The sequence below is a fragment of the Somniosus microcephalus genome, chromosome 1, assembly GCF_052327205.1.
Source record: "Somniosus microcephalus isolate GS21.2 chromosome 1, FLI_Smic_1.0, whole genome shotgun sequence".
NCBI classification, from domain to species: Eukaryota; Metazoa; Chordata; class Chondrichthyes; order Squaliformes; family Somniosidae; genus Somniosus; species Somniosus microcephalus.
Window position 1 is genome coordinate 125,452,504 of NC_140987.1, and position 16,704 is coordinate 125,469,207.

Here is a 16,704-nt window from a genome sequence, read left to right on the forward strand (position 1 = left end):
GGCAGGCGTATTATCCAAAATAGATTGGAGCGAGTGGGCAACACCCATCGTTCCAGTCATGAAAAAAGCATTGAATAATGATAAATCTGAAGAACAGAGAAAAATTCGCATCTGTGGAGACTTCAAAGTGACTGTAAACCCGGTCCTTCACACAGTACAGTATCCTCTTCCAAGAATAGAAGATATTTTCGCCTCACTATCCGGAGGGAAACGTTTCACCAAAATTGACTTGGCACAGGCATATCTACAGATGGAGGTTGAGGAGGCCTCTAAAAAGTATCTCACGATAAACACACACAAAGGCCTGTACCAGTACAATCGACTGGTTTTTGGAGTAGCATCAGCTCCAGCTATCTGGCAAAGAGCTATGGAGCAAGTCCTGCAAGGGATTCCGGGGACTCAATGCTACCTAGACGACATCCTTGTAACAGGAGAAAACGACAACGAGCACCTTGCCAATTTGGAGCAGGTGCTCACTAGGCTGAAAGAACGGGGCCTACGAGCAAATCGCCCCAAGTGCGAATTTTTCCAAAATCAGATATCATATTGTGGCCACATAATTAATAAGGAAGGGTTGCATAAGTCACCTGAAAAAATTGAAGCGGTCATAAAAGCCCCAGCACCTGAAAATGTTTCACAATTAAGGTCGTTCCTGGGATTAATAAATTACTATCATAAATTTTTACCGAACTTATCAACTCTTCTACACCCTCTTAATGAACTTCTACGAACAGGAGTGATTTGGAAATGGAATGAAGATTGTAAACGTGCCTTCCATAAATGCAAAGACTTAATAGCATCCGAAGAAGTTTTGGCTCATTACAACCCATCACTGCCAATCAGACTGGCGTGCGATGCATCCCCTTACGGCATAGGAGCAGTATTATCCCATAAATTCCCTGATGGCTCAGAACGGCCGATAGCTTTTGCGTCATGCTCATTAAACTCAGCTGAGCGTAACTATGCCCAAATCGACAGGGAAGCACTCAGCCTGGTATGGGGAGTGAAAAAATTCAACCATTACCTACACGGACAAAAATTTACCTTGTTGACTAACCATCAACCCCTCATCTCCATATTCAACCCTAAAAAGGGTGTTCCCATTATGACAGCGCAAAGGCTACAGAGGTGGTCCCTTTTTCTAGGGGCACACCAATACAACATAGAATACAAAGGATCAAAACAGCATGGGAATGCTGACAGTTTATCGCGCCTACCGTTGCCAACGGTAGAAGAGGCACCTACAGTAGACCCAGTAGAGATGTTCCACTCTACCATAGTGGAATGTCTACCAGTAACAAATTCTGCCATTGAAAGGGAGACGAGAAATGACCCGACTCTCTCACGGGTCTACGATTTAACAGTGAAGGGATGGCCAGCACATGGCGAACCACTGTTGCCAGCATTCTCGCAAAGAAAAGAACAGCTGTCAGTGTGCCGAGGAACCTTGATGTGTGGATCCAGAGTGGTGATTCCACCCAAACTCCAGGATAAAGTGCTAAAGGAGCTTCATGAGGGGCATCTGGGTGGAGTGAAAATGAAGAACCTAGCTAGGGCATTTGTATGGTGGCCAGGTATCGATGGAGACATCGAAGAAATGACCAAGAGCTGCCTAGGATGCCAGAAGGTACAAAACGCTCCACCACAAGCCCCTCTACATCCATGGGAGTGGCCCTCACCTCCCTGGCAAAGGGTGCACATCGACTTTGCTGGTCCATTTATGGACTCAATGTTCTTAATCGCGGTTGATGCACACTCCAAGTGGCCGGAGGTAATAAAGATGTCCTCCACCACCACGGAAAAAACCATCACAGTATTAGGGACCATATTTGCCAGGAATGGGCTGCCGGAACAGATATGTTCTGATAATGGACCGCAATTTGTGTCCAAAGAATTCAGAAAGTTCTTAAAAAACAATGGGGTTAAGCACTACACGTCCGCCCCATACCATCCCGCCACCAATGGATTGGCTGAAAGGTTTGTCCAGACCTTCAAAAAGGCCATAAAGGCCATGGGTAATGAAGACATAAAACTTCAGCACAAGGTGGATAACTTCTTATTCGCATACAGGAATGCAACACATATGGTTACCAACCAAACTCCCGCCATGATGTTCTTCAATAGAAACCTAAGATGCCGGCTGGATTTGGTCAAGCCCAACATCAGAAGGGACGTGGAGAACCGGCAGTTTCAAGGCATGAATGAAAGGCCAACTAGAACCTTCCAGATAGGTCAACAAGTTTTGGCCCAGGACTACCGTACCGAGAAATGGCAGCCTGGAACTATCTGCACACGACTAGGACCACTGATGTATACCGTGGACATCGGAGAAAGCATAATAAGGTGCCATGCTGACCAAATCATACAGTCATCCGAAAAGGGACAACCTACACCACAACTCTATACGTCTAACGATGAAGTAGAGATACCCGTACCTACCTCCGATCCGGTGATACTGGAACCCGATGAACCCGACGCTGGCATTCAAGCCGAATCAGCCTTGCCAAAAGAACCTACTACACCACCAGAAACTACTACACCCCTGAGGCGTTATCCGGACCGAGTCAGGAAGCCTCCTGAGAGACTGACTTATAATTAATTAACTACAGCAATGTGTATATTATTTTTCTTAAAACATGTAATTAATAATTACTTAAAATATGATGTACTGGTTAGCTAAAAGGGGAGGAATTGTAGTGTATGTGCCTTTAAGAGCCCCAGGTGTGCTGTAATGCCGGTAATGGCCACTCGGGCTATATAAGCCTGTATATTGTGTATATCCGTTAGAACCCCCCCAGACTTTGCTTAGTAAACACCTATGAACCAACTCCTGTCTTCAGTGTCTTTATCAACACACGGACACTACACAGGTATACAATCACTAATAGCTAGTGCACATGTATAAAAAGTAATCAAAAAGTCTAATGGAATGTTGACCTTTATCTCTAAGGGGGCTGGAATACAAAGCAGAGGAATTGATGCTTCAGTTGTTCAGATCCTTGGTTGGACCCCATCTGGAATACTGTGTTCAATTTTTGACACTGTACTTCAGGAAGGATATATTGGCCTTGCAGGGCTACAGTGCAGATTCACCAGAATGATACCAGGCATAAAGGGTTAAATTATGAGGACAGCCTGCATAAACATGGCTTGTATTCCCTTGAGTTCAGAAGGTCGGGCAGTGATCTAATTAAGGTGTTTAAAATGATAAAATGATTTGATAGAGTATTTCCTCTGGTGGGGGAATCCAGAATAAGGGGGCACAATCTTAAAATTAGGGCTAGGCCATTCAGGAGTGAAATCAGGAAGCACTTTTTCACAAAAAAGCTAGTAAAAATCTGGAATTCCCTCCCACCCCAGCTAAATATACTGGGTCAATTGAAATTTTCAAGGCCGAGATTGAGAGATTTTTATTAGATAAGGATATCGAGGGATATGGATCTCAAAGACGAGTAAATGGAGCTGCGGTACAGATCATCCATGATCTAATTGAATGGTGGAAGAGGCTCGAGGGGCTGAATGGCCTACTCATTGTATTGATTTCTTTGTGGGTTCAATAACGACTCATTTATTGAAAGAGAATGAGTTTTAATCTAAAGTCTATTCAACTCTTTTTAACAGCCTTTACAGAACACACTATGCTGTGATGCATCTAGAATGAAACTGAAAGTAAAACTCTCTGCCTTGCTTCTCTCGGTCACATGACCTCTGCTGGTCAGGCATAAGTAATCAATACCTGCAATCATGCTATTAAGGCATCATAATCGAACAGGCAAATAACATCACTATTTGCTGATGTCATTACATCTCCCTTTCTTAAAACAAAAGTATTTTACTTTTAACTAACAACATGTTTTCTTTGTATTAATCTGCATTTTAAGTGTAACACTTAATGAACTTACATTATCATTATCATGATCAAGGTTTTTTAACCTTGCTTTGTGTGTTCACATGAAATATGTCAATACACTAGAACTTGAAGAAAGAATAAGATAACATTACTTCCTTCTATAACAATAGTCCTTAAATTTGCTCAATGAGTCTCTCAGGAGGCTTCACGTGTCTTGAGGATTTTCTGATTGATTGTCCTTGAATCTGAGTTGTTGCCCCAGATGATTGGTTCTCAGCTGTGTGATCAGGTTGTTCTTTGAACTTCCTCACTTTCTCCCCCTCTTTTGTTTTCAGGAGGTTCTCCGGGATGGGTAGGTTTGACCTTAGCCGACGTCCCATCAGGAGTTGGGCTGGTGACATACCACACTCGAGCGGCGTTGTGCGGTATACAAGCATGCTCTGGTCGAAGTCAGTTCCACTGTCTTTTGCCTTGTACTTCAGTCTTTTCACTGTGTTTGCGTGCTCTCCTGGGTCAACAGCTCTGGACAACGTGTCTGCTGTATATATCAGCTTACCCGGTGTGTACGCAACATTCAGTTCATCATAGACTGTCTCTCTTTCACTTTCCACAACGAGGACTCTCTTTACCAGGTTCAGTCTCTCACAGGCTTTTAAACCTAGTATGGCTTGCACATCCTTTGGCACCACGATTAATGCTAGCGTGTGCTCTCTGTCCTTGTGTGTTACTTTGACAATGCATTTTCCTTTCACTGGTATATCAGTACCTGAGTATCCAGTCACTTTCACTTGTATTCCATGTAACTTTGGTCTGGGTCTAATTCTCTTAAAATCGGTCTCTGATATCACATTAACTTGTGCTCCAGTATCCAATTTAAATGGAATATGTATGTCGTTCACTTTTAGTGTCAACATCCAGTCTCTTTCTTCTTTTTTGTTTTCAGACACCACATCTACATAGAATTCCTCTATCTCGCTTTCATCTACTGTATGGACCTTGCTTTGTTGCGCTTGGTTCTTACAGCAACGGGCATAATGGTTGTTTTTGTTGCATCTATTGCATGTTTTACCATATGCTGGACACTTTCTTGGTGGATGCTGTGTACCGCATCGATTACATGACTTCCGATTGTCCCTTTCATTTTCGTTTGCTGGCCACGTCTCTTTTTTCACATTGGCGCTCTCTTTGTTAAACGGTTTGTATCCGTTCTTTCTCACTGCATCCACGTTGCAGCTACTGTCACTGAACAGCTCCTTTGCCTGCAACTTCACAGTCTCTGTAGCCCTACACAGTGCTATGGCTTTTCCCAGGTCTAGATCTTGCTCTCTTAGCAGTCTTTCCCTTAGACCATTATCTGGAATACCACACACCAGTCTGTCTTTTATCAGCGAGTCTGTCAGTCCCCCAAATTCACACGATTTGCTTCGGTTTCTCAGTTCAGTCACATACTGATCAATAGTCTCGCCGATTTTCTGTACACGTGAAAAATTTGTGCCTCTCAAAGGTCACGTTGCGTTTAGGTATGCAGTAGGCCTCAAACTGTTCCATTATTTTATCTAGCTTCATTTTGTCTCCATCAGCAGCAAATCTGAAATTATTATATACCTCCAGCGCTGCATCACCCACGACATGTAAGAACAGTGACGATTTCTGTTTATTACTTTTCTCGTCAGCTCCGATTGCCGCGAAATACAACTCTAAACGTTGTTTGAACCTTCTCCAATTTTCAGCCACATTACCTGTCAATTGAAGAATCGCCGGTGGGTGTAAACCTTCCATTTTTTCACTTCGTTAGCTATTCTCCAATGGTAAGCAACGATGTTCTGCTTTGGCTTGCTAATGTGTGGAGAGCTGATTTAACTTCAGATTTTTTCTTTTTTTTTCTTTCAATCCTCTTCTGACACCATGTATTGATTTCTTTGTGGGTTCAATAACGACTCATTTATTGAAAGAGAATGAGTTTTAATCTAAAGTCTATTCAACTCTTTTTAACAGCCTTTACAGAACACACTATGCTGTGATGCAACTAGAATGAAACTGAAAGTAAAACTCTCTGCCTTGCTTCTCTCGGTCACATGACCTCTGCTGGTCAGGCATAAGTAATCAATACCTGCAATCATGCTATTAAGGCATCATAATCGAACAGGCAAATAACATCACTATTTGCTGATATCATTACATTAAAACAACTTTCTCTTTCATAAATGAGTCGTTATTGAACCCACAAAGAAATCAATACAGCAAGGAGAGTTTTACTTTCAGTTTCATTCTAGATGCATCACAGCATAGTGTGTTCTGTAAAGGCTTTTAAAAAGAGTTGAATAGACTTTAGATTAAAACAACTTTCTCTTTCATAAATGAGTCGTTATTGAACCCACAAAGAAATCAATACATGATGTCAGAAGTGGCTGAAAGAGAAAAAATCTGAAGTTAGCAACTCGATGGGACAGTGAAAGCAGTTGTGGCAAGTAAGCGAAATCAGCTCTCCACAGATTAGCAAGCCAAAAGAGAACATCGTTGCTTACCATTAGAGAATAGCTAACGAAGTGAAAACATGGGAGGTTTACACCCACCGGCGATTCTTCAGTTGTCAGGTAATGTGGCTGAAAATTGGAGAAGGTTCAAACAGCGTTTGGGGTTGTATTTAGCGGCAATCAGAGCGGACGAGAAAAGTGATAAACAAAAATCGTCCGTGTTCTTACATGTCGTGGGTGATGCAGCGCTGGAGGTTTATAATAATTTCATATTTGCTGCTGATGGAGACAAAATGAAGCTAGATAAAATAATGGAACAGTTTGAGGCCTACTGCATACCTAAACGCAACGTGACCTTTGAGAGGCACAAATTTTTCACATGTGTACAGAAAATCGGCGAGACTATTGATCAGTATGTGACTGAACTGAGAAACCGAAGCAAATCGTGTGAATTTGGGGGACTGACAGACTCGCTGATAAAAGACAGACTGGTGTGTGGTATTCCAGATAATGGTCTAAGGGAAAGACTGCTAAGAGAGCAAGATCTAGACCTGGGAAAAGCCATAGCACTGTGTAGGGCTACATAGACTGTGAAGTTGCAGGCAAAGGAGCTGTTCAGTGACTGTAGCTGCAACGTGGATGCAGTGAGAAAGAACGGATACAAACCGTTTAACAAAGAGAGCGCCAACGTGAAAAAAGAGACGTGGCCAGCAAACGAAAATGAAAGGGACAATCGGAAGTCATGTAGTCGATGCGGTACACAGCATCCACCAAGAAAGTGTCCAGCATATGGTAAAACATGCAATAGATGCAACAAAAACAACCATTATGCCCGTTGCTGTAAGAACCAAGCGCAACAAAGCAAGGTCCATACAGTAGATGAAAGCGAGATAGAGGAATTCTATGTAGATGTTGTGTCTGAGAACGAAAATGAAGAAAGAGACTGGATGTTGACACTAAAAGTGAATGACATACACATTCCATTTAAATTGGATACTGGAGCACAAATTAATGTGATATCAGAGACCGATTTTAAGAGAATTAGACCCAGACCAAAGTTACATGGAATACAAGTGAAAGTGACCGGATACTCAGGTACTGATATACCAGTGAATGGAAAATGCATTGTCAAAGTAACACACAAGGACAGAGAGCACACGCTAGCATTAATCGTGGTGCCAAAGGATGTGCAAGCCATACTAGGTTTAAAAGCCTGTGAGAGACTGAACCTGGTAAAGAGAGTCCTCGTTGTGGAAAGTGAAAGAGAGACAGTCTATGATGAACTGAATGTTGCGTACACACCGGGTAAGCTGATGTATACAGCAGACACTTTGTCCAGAGCTGTTGACCCAGGAGAGCCCGCAAACACAGTGAAAAGACTGAAGTACAAGGCAAAAGACAGTGGAACTGACTTCGACCAGAGCATGCTTGTATACCGCACAACGCCGCTCGAGTGTGGTATGTCACCAGCCATCATCCATGATCTAATTGAATGGTGGAAGAGGCTCGAGGGGCTGAATGGCCTACTCATATTCCTGTGTTTCTGAAAAATGTTCCAAACAACAAATGTGCATATTTATGCCAATGTTATGCTTCAATTGTCCACTATGGATATGCAAAGGCAGTGCATTTGGACTCTTCCTCAAATGTTCCTCCTGTCAGCAAAATGCCTTGCCTCCCACTTAGTGCCTTCCTCCAGGCATCTCAATTGAGACTGTGGGGAGGAGCTGCCTCTACACTGTTGCACCAACATTCCATTCAACTAACTGCCAGTTCTGTGTAAATGTTTGGCATAGTTTATCGTCATATTTCTTTTCTCCCTCTTTATTTGAATATGTAGCTTCACAACAGCATTCCTCCCCTGAGGCTGACCGCCTGCATCAGAGCCAAGTATTAAACATGAAGAAATTGAAGACTGCAGATATGGATGTGGCTCATTCCAAGCAGAAGATAAGAGAGCTTGCCATCAACATTCGTATGAAGGAAGAACTCATCAAAGAACTGGTTAAAACAGGTTAGAAGTGATAAAAATATACAGAGTATAGGTTGTCAGAATACCAACTGGGTTGCCTTGGTATGAAACTATCTGGAAATAACCAAAAATATCTGTTAATGTTTTTTTCCCCTTTTTTTTGCTAAAATAACGAATTCATTTATCCTCCACTTTTATTAGAATCAGGCTCATCATCCATTGGGTGAATTAAAGAACACTTTGAGATTTTCCCTCTGTAGCTTTGTGTGAATCATGGGAACTTCCTAGCTCCTCAACACACTAAAGGGATCACATAGAAACATAGAAACATAGAGATAGGAACAGGAGTAGGCCATTCGGCCCTTCGAGCCTGCTCCGCCATTCAATGAGATCATGGCTGATCTTCGTCTGAGATCATAGCTGATCTTACCAGTTCAGTACCCCGTCCCCGCCTTTTCTCCGTAACCCTTAATCCCCTTAGCCTTCAGAAATATATCCAATTCTCTCTTGAAAATATTTATTGAATTAGCCTTCACAGCCCTCTGTGGCAGGGAATTCCACAGGCTCACCACTCTTTGAGTGAAGAAATTCTTCCTCATCTCTGTTTTAAATGATTTGCCCGCTATTTTTAGACTGTGGCCCCTGGTTCTGTGCTCCCCGGCCATTGGAAACATTCTCTCTGAATTCAGCCTGTCCAGGCCTGCCATAATTTTATATGTTTCGATGAGATCCCCTCTCAATCTTCTAAACTCCAGTGAGTACAAGCCCAAACTATTTAATCTCTCTTCGTAGGTCATTCCCGCCATTCCAGGTATCAGCCTGGTGAATCGCCGTTGCACTCTTTCCATGGCAAGAACATCCTTCCGCAGATGGGGCGACCAAAACTGTACACAATACTCCAGATGCGGTCTCACCAGCACCTTGTACAGCTGTAGTAAGGTATCCCTATTCCTATACTCGAACCCCCTTGATATGAAGGCCAACATACCATTTGCCTTCTTAATCGCCTGTTGCACCTGCATGCTCTCCTTCAGTGACTGGTGCACAAGAACACCCAGGTCCCTCTGCACTTCCCCATCTCCCAATCTATTGCCATTTAGATAATAATCTACCCTCCTGTTTTTACCCCCAAAGTGGATAACCTCGCATTTATCCACATTATAGTGCATCTGCCACGTATCCGCCCATTCCCCAACCTGTCCAAATCGCACTGTAGCCTCCTGACATCCTCATCAGAGCCCACCCCTCCTCCTAGATTAGTGTCGTCAGCGAATTTGGAAATATTGCATCCAATTCCCTGATCCAGATCATTTATATATATTGTGAACAGCTGGGGTCCCAGGACAGATCCTTGCGGCACCCCGCTGGTCACTGCCTGCCACTCTGAAAACGAGCCGTTTATTCCAACTCTCTGTTTTCTATCCGCCAGCCAGTTCTCTATCCACGTTAATACTTTGCCCCCAATCCCATGAGCCTTAATTTTGCATGATAATCTTTTGTGTGGAACCTTATCGAAGGCTTTCTGGAAGTCAAGGTACACCACATCCACTGGCTCTCCCCCATCTATTTTACCAGTTACTTCCTCAAAAAATTCCAGCAGATTAGTCAAACACGATTTACCCTTTGTAAATCCATGTTGACTCTGTCCGATCCTTTCCCCATTTGTCAAGTGCTCCGCTATTTTATCCTTAATAATGGACTCTAGCATTTTGCCCACAACCGATGTAAGGCTTACTGGTCTATAATTCCCTGCTTTCTCTCTACCCCCCTTTTTAAATATTGGGGTAACATTAGCTACCCTCCAATCCACGGGTACTGTTCCCGAGTCAATGGAGTTCCGGAAGATGATCCTTAGAGCATCTGCTATCTCCAGGGCCACCTCCTTAAGTACCCTAGGATGTAGTTTATCAGGCCCCGGGGATTTGTCGGCCTTCAGTCCCCTCAACTTACCCAACACCATATCCCTAGAGATACTAATTTCTGTCAGCTCCTCCCTCTCATTAGTCCCTATGTTTGCCGATGTTTCTGGGAGGTTATTTGTGTCCTCCTTTGTGAATACAGAACCAAAGTATGAGTTTAATTGGTCTGCCATTTCCTTATTCTCCATTATATATTCTCCCGAATCGGACTGCAAGGGACCGACTTGGGATTTTACCAGTCTTTTCCTCCTGATATACCGATAAAAGCTTTTGCAGTCTGTCTTTATGTTTGCTGCAAGTTTACTTTCGTATTCTATTTTCCCCTTCCTGATTAATCCCTTTGTCCTCTTTTGCTGTATCCTGTACTGCCCCCAATCTTCCGGTCTGGTGCTTTTTTTTGCCAGTTGATATGCCCTTTTTTTTGATTTTATGCTGTCCCTAATTTCCCTCGTTATCCACGGTTGAGTCACCTTTTTAGGTTTATTTTTATGCCAAACCGGTATAAACATGTTCTGGAATTCTTCCATTCTATCTTTGAATGCTTGCCATTGTCTATCCACTGTCAATCCCCCCAGAAACACCACCCAATCAATCTTACCCAATTCCCGTCTCATACCCTCGTAATTCCCTTTATTTAAGTTCTGGACCTTAGTCTCTGATTCAATTTCCTCACTCTCCATCTCGACTGAGAGCTTGATCATATTATGATCGCTCTGACCCAAGGGGCCTCGTACAAGAAGATTGCTGATAAGTCCCTTCTCATTGCACAATACCCAGTCTAAAATGGCCTGATCTCGAGTCGGCTCCTCGACATATTGGTCCAGATAACCGTCCCGAAAACATTCCAGGAATTCCTCCTCCTCAGAATTTTTACTAATTTGGGTAGTCCAATCAATATGTAAATTAAAGTCACCCATGATGACAGCTGTGCTCTTATCGCACGCTTCTCTAATTTCCCTTTTTATGCCTTCCCTCACCTCCATATTACTATTTGGAGGCCTATATATCACACCCACTAACGTTTTCCTCCCCTTGCTATTTCTCATTTCTACCCATACAGATTCCGTTTCATCCGAGTTAATATCCTTCCTTTCCATTGCATTAATCCCCTCCTTTACCAGCAATGCTACCCCACCTCCCCTACCTTTTTGCCGATCCTTCCTAAATATTGTATATCCCTGGATGTTAAGTTCCCAGCCTTGCCCACCCTGCAGCCACGTTTCTGTAATCCCAATCAAATCATACTTGTTTACCTCTATTTCCACAACTAATTCATCCACCTTGTTCCTAATGCTTCTAGCATTAAGATACAAAGCCTTCAGGCTTGCTTTTTTCACACTCTCATTATGAATTAGTTTGGCCCTTTGTGTTTCTCTCCTTTGCTTATTGCTTCTCACCTTTCTACCATCTATTTCTGACTTCATATGACTTCCCTCTTTTCCACTACCTAGGTTCCCATCCCCCTGCCAAATTAGTTTAAATCCTCCCGAACCGCCCTAGAAAATATTACCCCGAGGACATCGGCTCCCTCACAGTTCAGGTGTAGACCGTCCCCTTGGTACAGGTCACTCCTCCCCAAGAACTGGTTCCAATGCCTCAAGAATTTAAATCCCTCTCCCTTGCACCACTGCTCAAGCCACGTATTTAGCTTATCTATCTTACTCTCTCTAAACTTATTAGCTCGTGGCACTGGTAGCAATCCAGAGATTACTACCTTTGAGGTCCTACTTTTCAATTTAGCTCCTAACTCCCTAAATTCAGCTTGTAGGACCTCCTCCCTCTTTTTACCTACATCGTTGGTACCTACATGTACCACGACAACTGGCTGATCCCCCTCCCCCTTCATTGGCCCTTGCGTGCCAAGGTAACTTTAACACCACAGTGTTGGAGCTAATATCTTAAAGCCTAAGGGCTTGTATGTCCTCTTGACCTTCAAAGTACCAAAAAAACATTCCTCTTCATCTGCATTTCTAATATAGAAGATGGATGTTCTGATAATATGGGACAAGCTTGCATTAGCCAATATGGGACATAAGACTAAAGTTTTAATTTTGATGTTCAATGGCTCATCGTTAGGAAGTATATGGCTTCTGTATAAGCTGATACCAAGACCACATATGGCTCTTCCCTTTTGTCCTTTCATCCCCTCCCCCATTTCCCAGCCCCCAAACTTGCTTTTTAATCTGTTTCATTTCCTGCTTTTTTCTCAGTTCTGACGAAGGGTTTCGACCTGAAACGTTAACTCTGTTTCTCTCTCCATGGATGTTGCCTGGCCTGCTGAGTTTTTCCAGCGTTTTCTGTTGTTATTTCACATATGGCTCTTCTTAGTTTTGAAGGGATTTTGGAGAAGGACTCTAATTTAAAGAATTTAATGAAGGATTCCTTCAATATTAACAGTTTATGTCTAATATAGTTATGTTAGCTCAGACAATACAAACTATGGCTTTGACAGCTAGTGGTTCAGCAGATCAATTATGGTTATTGACTTCAGTTGACACTGCTGCAGGCCTCTATTTCAACTGATTTCATACAAGGTATCCAAGTTTCTTCCAATTTGAAGGACATTCTTCAGTATTCAAAATGGGGACAATGAAGAACATTTCAATCCTTATTTCACATGTTTTATGCAGCTCGTTAGATTATTCCAATGCCCGAGTAGTATTCCATTAAAGTGTACTTATTGCTGTTTCTGTGACTTCATCCTAAACCTACTGAGCATTTTCTACTAACTCCTAGGGGGAAAAATTCGGTTGCTTTGCGCCTCCCGTTAGCGTCCTAAGAGGGCGCGAATGGGGCGCAAAGCAACTAGCGCCCGGGCACGGCAATATTTGCGCTACTCGCGAAATTGACCAGACATTTTGCGGTGGCGCTAAACACTACCGCCACGATCTCCTGCGCCCACAGATCGTGATGTCAGTCGAGCGTGCAACGCCCCTGTAGCATCCCAGACCGGATATTGAGTGGCGCCCCCTGCCTTACCGCCTGCCGTTAGCAACAACAGGTTGAGGGGAGCATTTTGCAGTCGGGAAGGGACTGGTGGAGCGCTATTTAAAGGTGATCGCTTCCTGCCGTTTTTTGTCGGCAACATTTTTGCACCACGCATTCTGAGAGAGAGAGGGAGATACTTCTGGAGAGATTCAACACTGTGTGAAAGGGTTTTGGGTACTGAGCAGCACTTTGCAGGTTAATTTTGGTTTGACCTTCCTTGCATCGATTTAGAAGAGACTATGGGGGCTGCACTCTGAGCTCTTTCCCTGGGCCTCTCCATTGTTCTTTCCAGCAGATTTGATGTACAGGTCTCTCCAGGCTGAGATTCAAGGCTGCAATGAGCAGGGTGGATGGAGAGCATGATCGACCCTCCCCTTTAAGAACTGGCCGGCGCCATTGTGCCTGTGTTCCATTGCTGACTAACATCACCTGAGCTTCGCCAGCGCTCTGAGGTAGCGCCTCGCTCCTCGGCGTTAGCGCCTTAAGAGAGGTGTGTAGCGCCTGATTTAGCGCTCCAATCACCTCCAGGGGCGATAGAAGCCAAGTTTGCAGTCGGAGGCGATAATTAGTGCCAGGCGCTAAACTTTGCGCCCGGCCGATAATTGCGCCCCAAACGGGGCGATAGCAAATTTCTCCCCCCTAATGTCTTCAGGCTTCCATTTTTCACTCCTCTTGTCAGAGGATCCATTGCCTATGAGAAAGCACTTTTTTACTTTGCCAGTTATTAATTTATCCATAGTGTTGCTTATACAGGTTAAAGTTTTCAGCATAAGAACCCTCGGCGGCCTTGGCACAATGGGTAAGTTAAGTGTGTACTGTAGTTCTAAGCAATACACAGCAGAAAAGTCACTTTGGTCTTTGCCAAGTTAGCCAATCTCAGCTGGGCAGTGGTGAAAATTCTAAAATTGGATTCAGTGTCAGTGAGAAGGAAAAGTATGCAATGGTTCTCACTCTTGATTGCTGTCTATTGACTCCCCATTAGAAATTATTGTGCATAGAAATTAGGTGAGGATCAGATCAGGGTCAGCCTCTCCTGTTCATAACACTCCTTGTCTAGATGTAGAATTGAAGAATGGCCACTTAAATACATTACAGGAGGGCTGCCATTAGCCATGGAATTGTATTTCAGCATGAATCACCTACTTCAGGAGAGGAGCAATAAGAGGAGAAAGTTGGAGCAGATTGAGTTTCAGTCTGGAGGGAGTACTGTTACATATTTGGCTTGATAGAGTTTTCCATAATCTGATGTCTCTGGATTGACTCCAAGGCTAGTCCCAGGCACCAGCTCCCATTGTAATGAATGAAGTTATTCTAAGAAATACATGACCTCTCCATGGAATTTGCATTACAGAGTGGCTGAGGGAAAAGAAATCTGAAATGACAGATCTCTGTGAACAGAAAGCACTGTACTAGCCTTTTTTTAACCTTTAAGTCCAAGTTATAGAATTGCTCGGCCCATTATGATATCATGGTATAGTCTTATGTATGTAAAGGATGAAGGAATGAAAAATAAAGTTAGGCTAATTACATTTTAGATGTGATCATTATTGTTTCCACCTAATTCATCCTCCACTTATAGTTCTTGTCCTCCTTTATCCTGATTGTATTATGAAAGTGCCCTAAAAATGCCTTGAAAATCCTCAAAATGTAGAGTAGCTGAACACTGGGAAATCAAGAGCAACTGCTATATAAAACAAAAACAAAGCATTCCTCACAAGAACTGGCAGGAGACTACATATATGTCACTTTGTGAATATGTGTATTTTTTTTGTTAAAAAGGCTGAGGTTATGGGAGTGAAATGGTCATGTGACATCTGTATTTTCCCCCCATAATTTAACCTGAGATCATCACAGTTCCTGAGGTGATTGACATCTAACTCTTGCAGCATGAGTATCACTCAGATTGGTTAGAGGTAAAATTGAGGAGGTTTATTTGAGAATCAAGGGCATACAATATAGGCCTGTATTTTCCAATCGCAGGCCTCCCGCGGGCAGAGGCCTACGATCTGGAAAAATCTGCGCCCTTACCTGAGGGCTCCCGAGACGCACACACTTCCGCTCCTGGGCCTCACCAAACTTGAAGTGCGCAGGGCCCACGTATCCCAGAGGCGCATGTAGTTCGCAGCGTCCCTGGGATCATGTGGGCCATGGGGAGCCAATCACAGAAGGGAATCTCCCTTCATACATTTGACAGGAAGACCTGTCAAATATATGAATGGAGAGCAATGAAAAAACATAGTCAAACTTTAAATAAATTTTTTAAAAATCAAATTTTTTAAATGACTTGAAATTACAATAAATTAAGTATTTTAAACAAAAATTTAATTTTTTGAAAATTAACTTACTTTTTTAAAAGTATTTTTAAATGATAAATCAGTGAAATTTTTTTTTTTTTACTTTTTCAACTCTTATCCTGGTAAAGTGGCCTTACACCTGCTTTTACCAGGTGTAAGAATTGTAAGTGTTTTCTGCGGGCAGAGGGTCTCCAGAAAGTGGAACTATCCGCCCGCAGAGGCAGGCAGAGGATCTGTAAAGAACATTCTTGACAGATCGGAAATGCCGGTTTTCAGCCCATGATATTGGAATATCTGTGCCATTGTGTTTTGATCCTAGTACTGTAGTTAAGTAGTAAAAGTTAAAATTTACGAGATTAGAAATTAAGTTCTTAGTTACATTTAATAACGTTTTGGTGTTATAGTTTAGGAGTTCAGTGTTTAGTTGAATGCCTAAGTGTGCCTGGTCACCTATCTCCTTATGTGGCTCGGTGTCAAATTTTGTTTGATAATGCTCTTATGAATCACCTTGGAACTTTTTACTACGTTAAAGGCACTATATAAATGCAAGGTGGTGTTGTATAAACAGAGTGGAAAGTGCCCCTCTGAACAAAATTAGTTCTCATTCTCTGAAAGGACAGGAGAGATGGGGCCAGAGAGAGGTTACAGAAGTTAAAAGATTTACAGCTACATGAGCCAAATGGAGACGGACATTGAGTGTACAAGATGTTTCTCTGAGACTAAGGGAAGTGAAAATTAAGGCAGCTAGTCCAAATACAGCTACCAGAACATAAGGTGGACTTACTCAGGAACAGAAGATCCAGAAAGGAATGAAAATCACATCTATGGATGGAAGTTCGTCACTCTAATGTCCCAGGAGGCTAACATCATCCCAGAGGAAGACAAGGCAAACTACTCCACTGTGCCAGCTCAGAAGGACGAAGTTGTATAAATTTCTGAAATCATTGCTAATGCTATGAGCATATCCGTAATAAGCTGAACTAATTACAATTGTAATATATCTAATGGATACCATCTAATACTGTTAACTTGTCAGCTATGTAAGGAGTCTAATCATAAACTAATCTCACCATTATGTCAATCCTGGTTGCAAAGCTTAACATCAATTTATAATGAGCAAGCCAGTTAATGCTGAATTACTGTGACATAGCTGAACTGCCTTCATTACTTATCCCATCTATTAACCATATCTATTAAATAATTTGCA

General features: G+C 42.7%; 1 protein-coding gene across 1 annotated transcript in view; it reads left to right on the forward strand.

Moving 5' to 3' along the window:
- The window catches only part of LOC147124349 (kinesin-like protein KIF27), a 216,472-nt gene that overhangs the window by 78,879 nt on the left and 120,889 nt on the right, over positions 1-16,704 (forward strand). Inside the window, exon 9 of the mRNA XM_085985335.1 lies at positions 8,165-8,338. Within this exon, the coding sequence (XP_085841461.1) occupies positions 8,165-8,338 (174 nt within the window). The remainder of the gene's footprint in view (positions 1-8,164; positions 8,339-16,704) is intronic.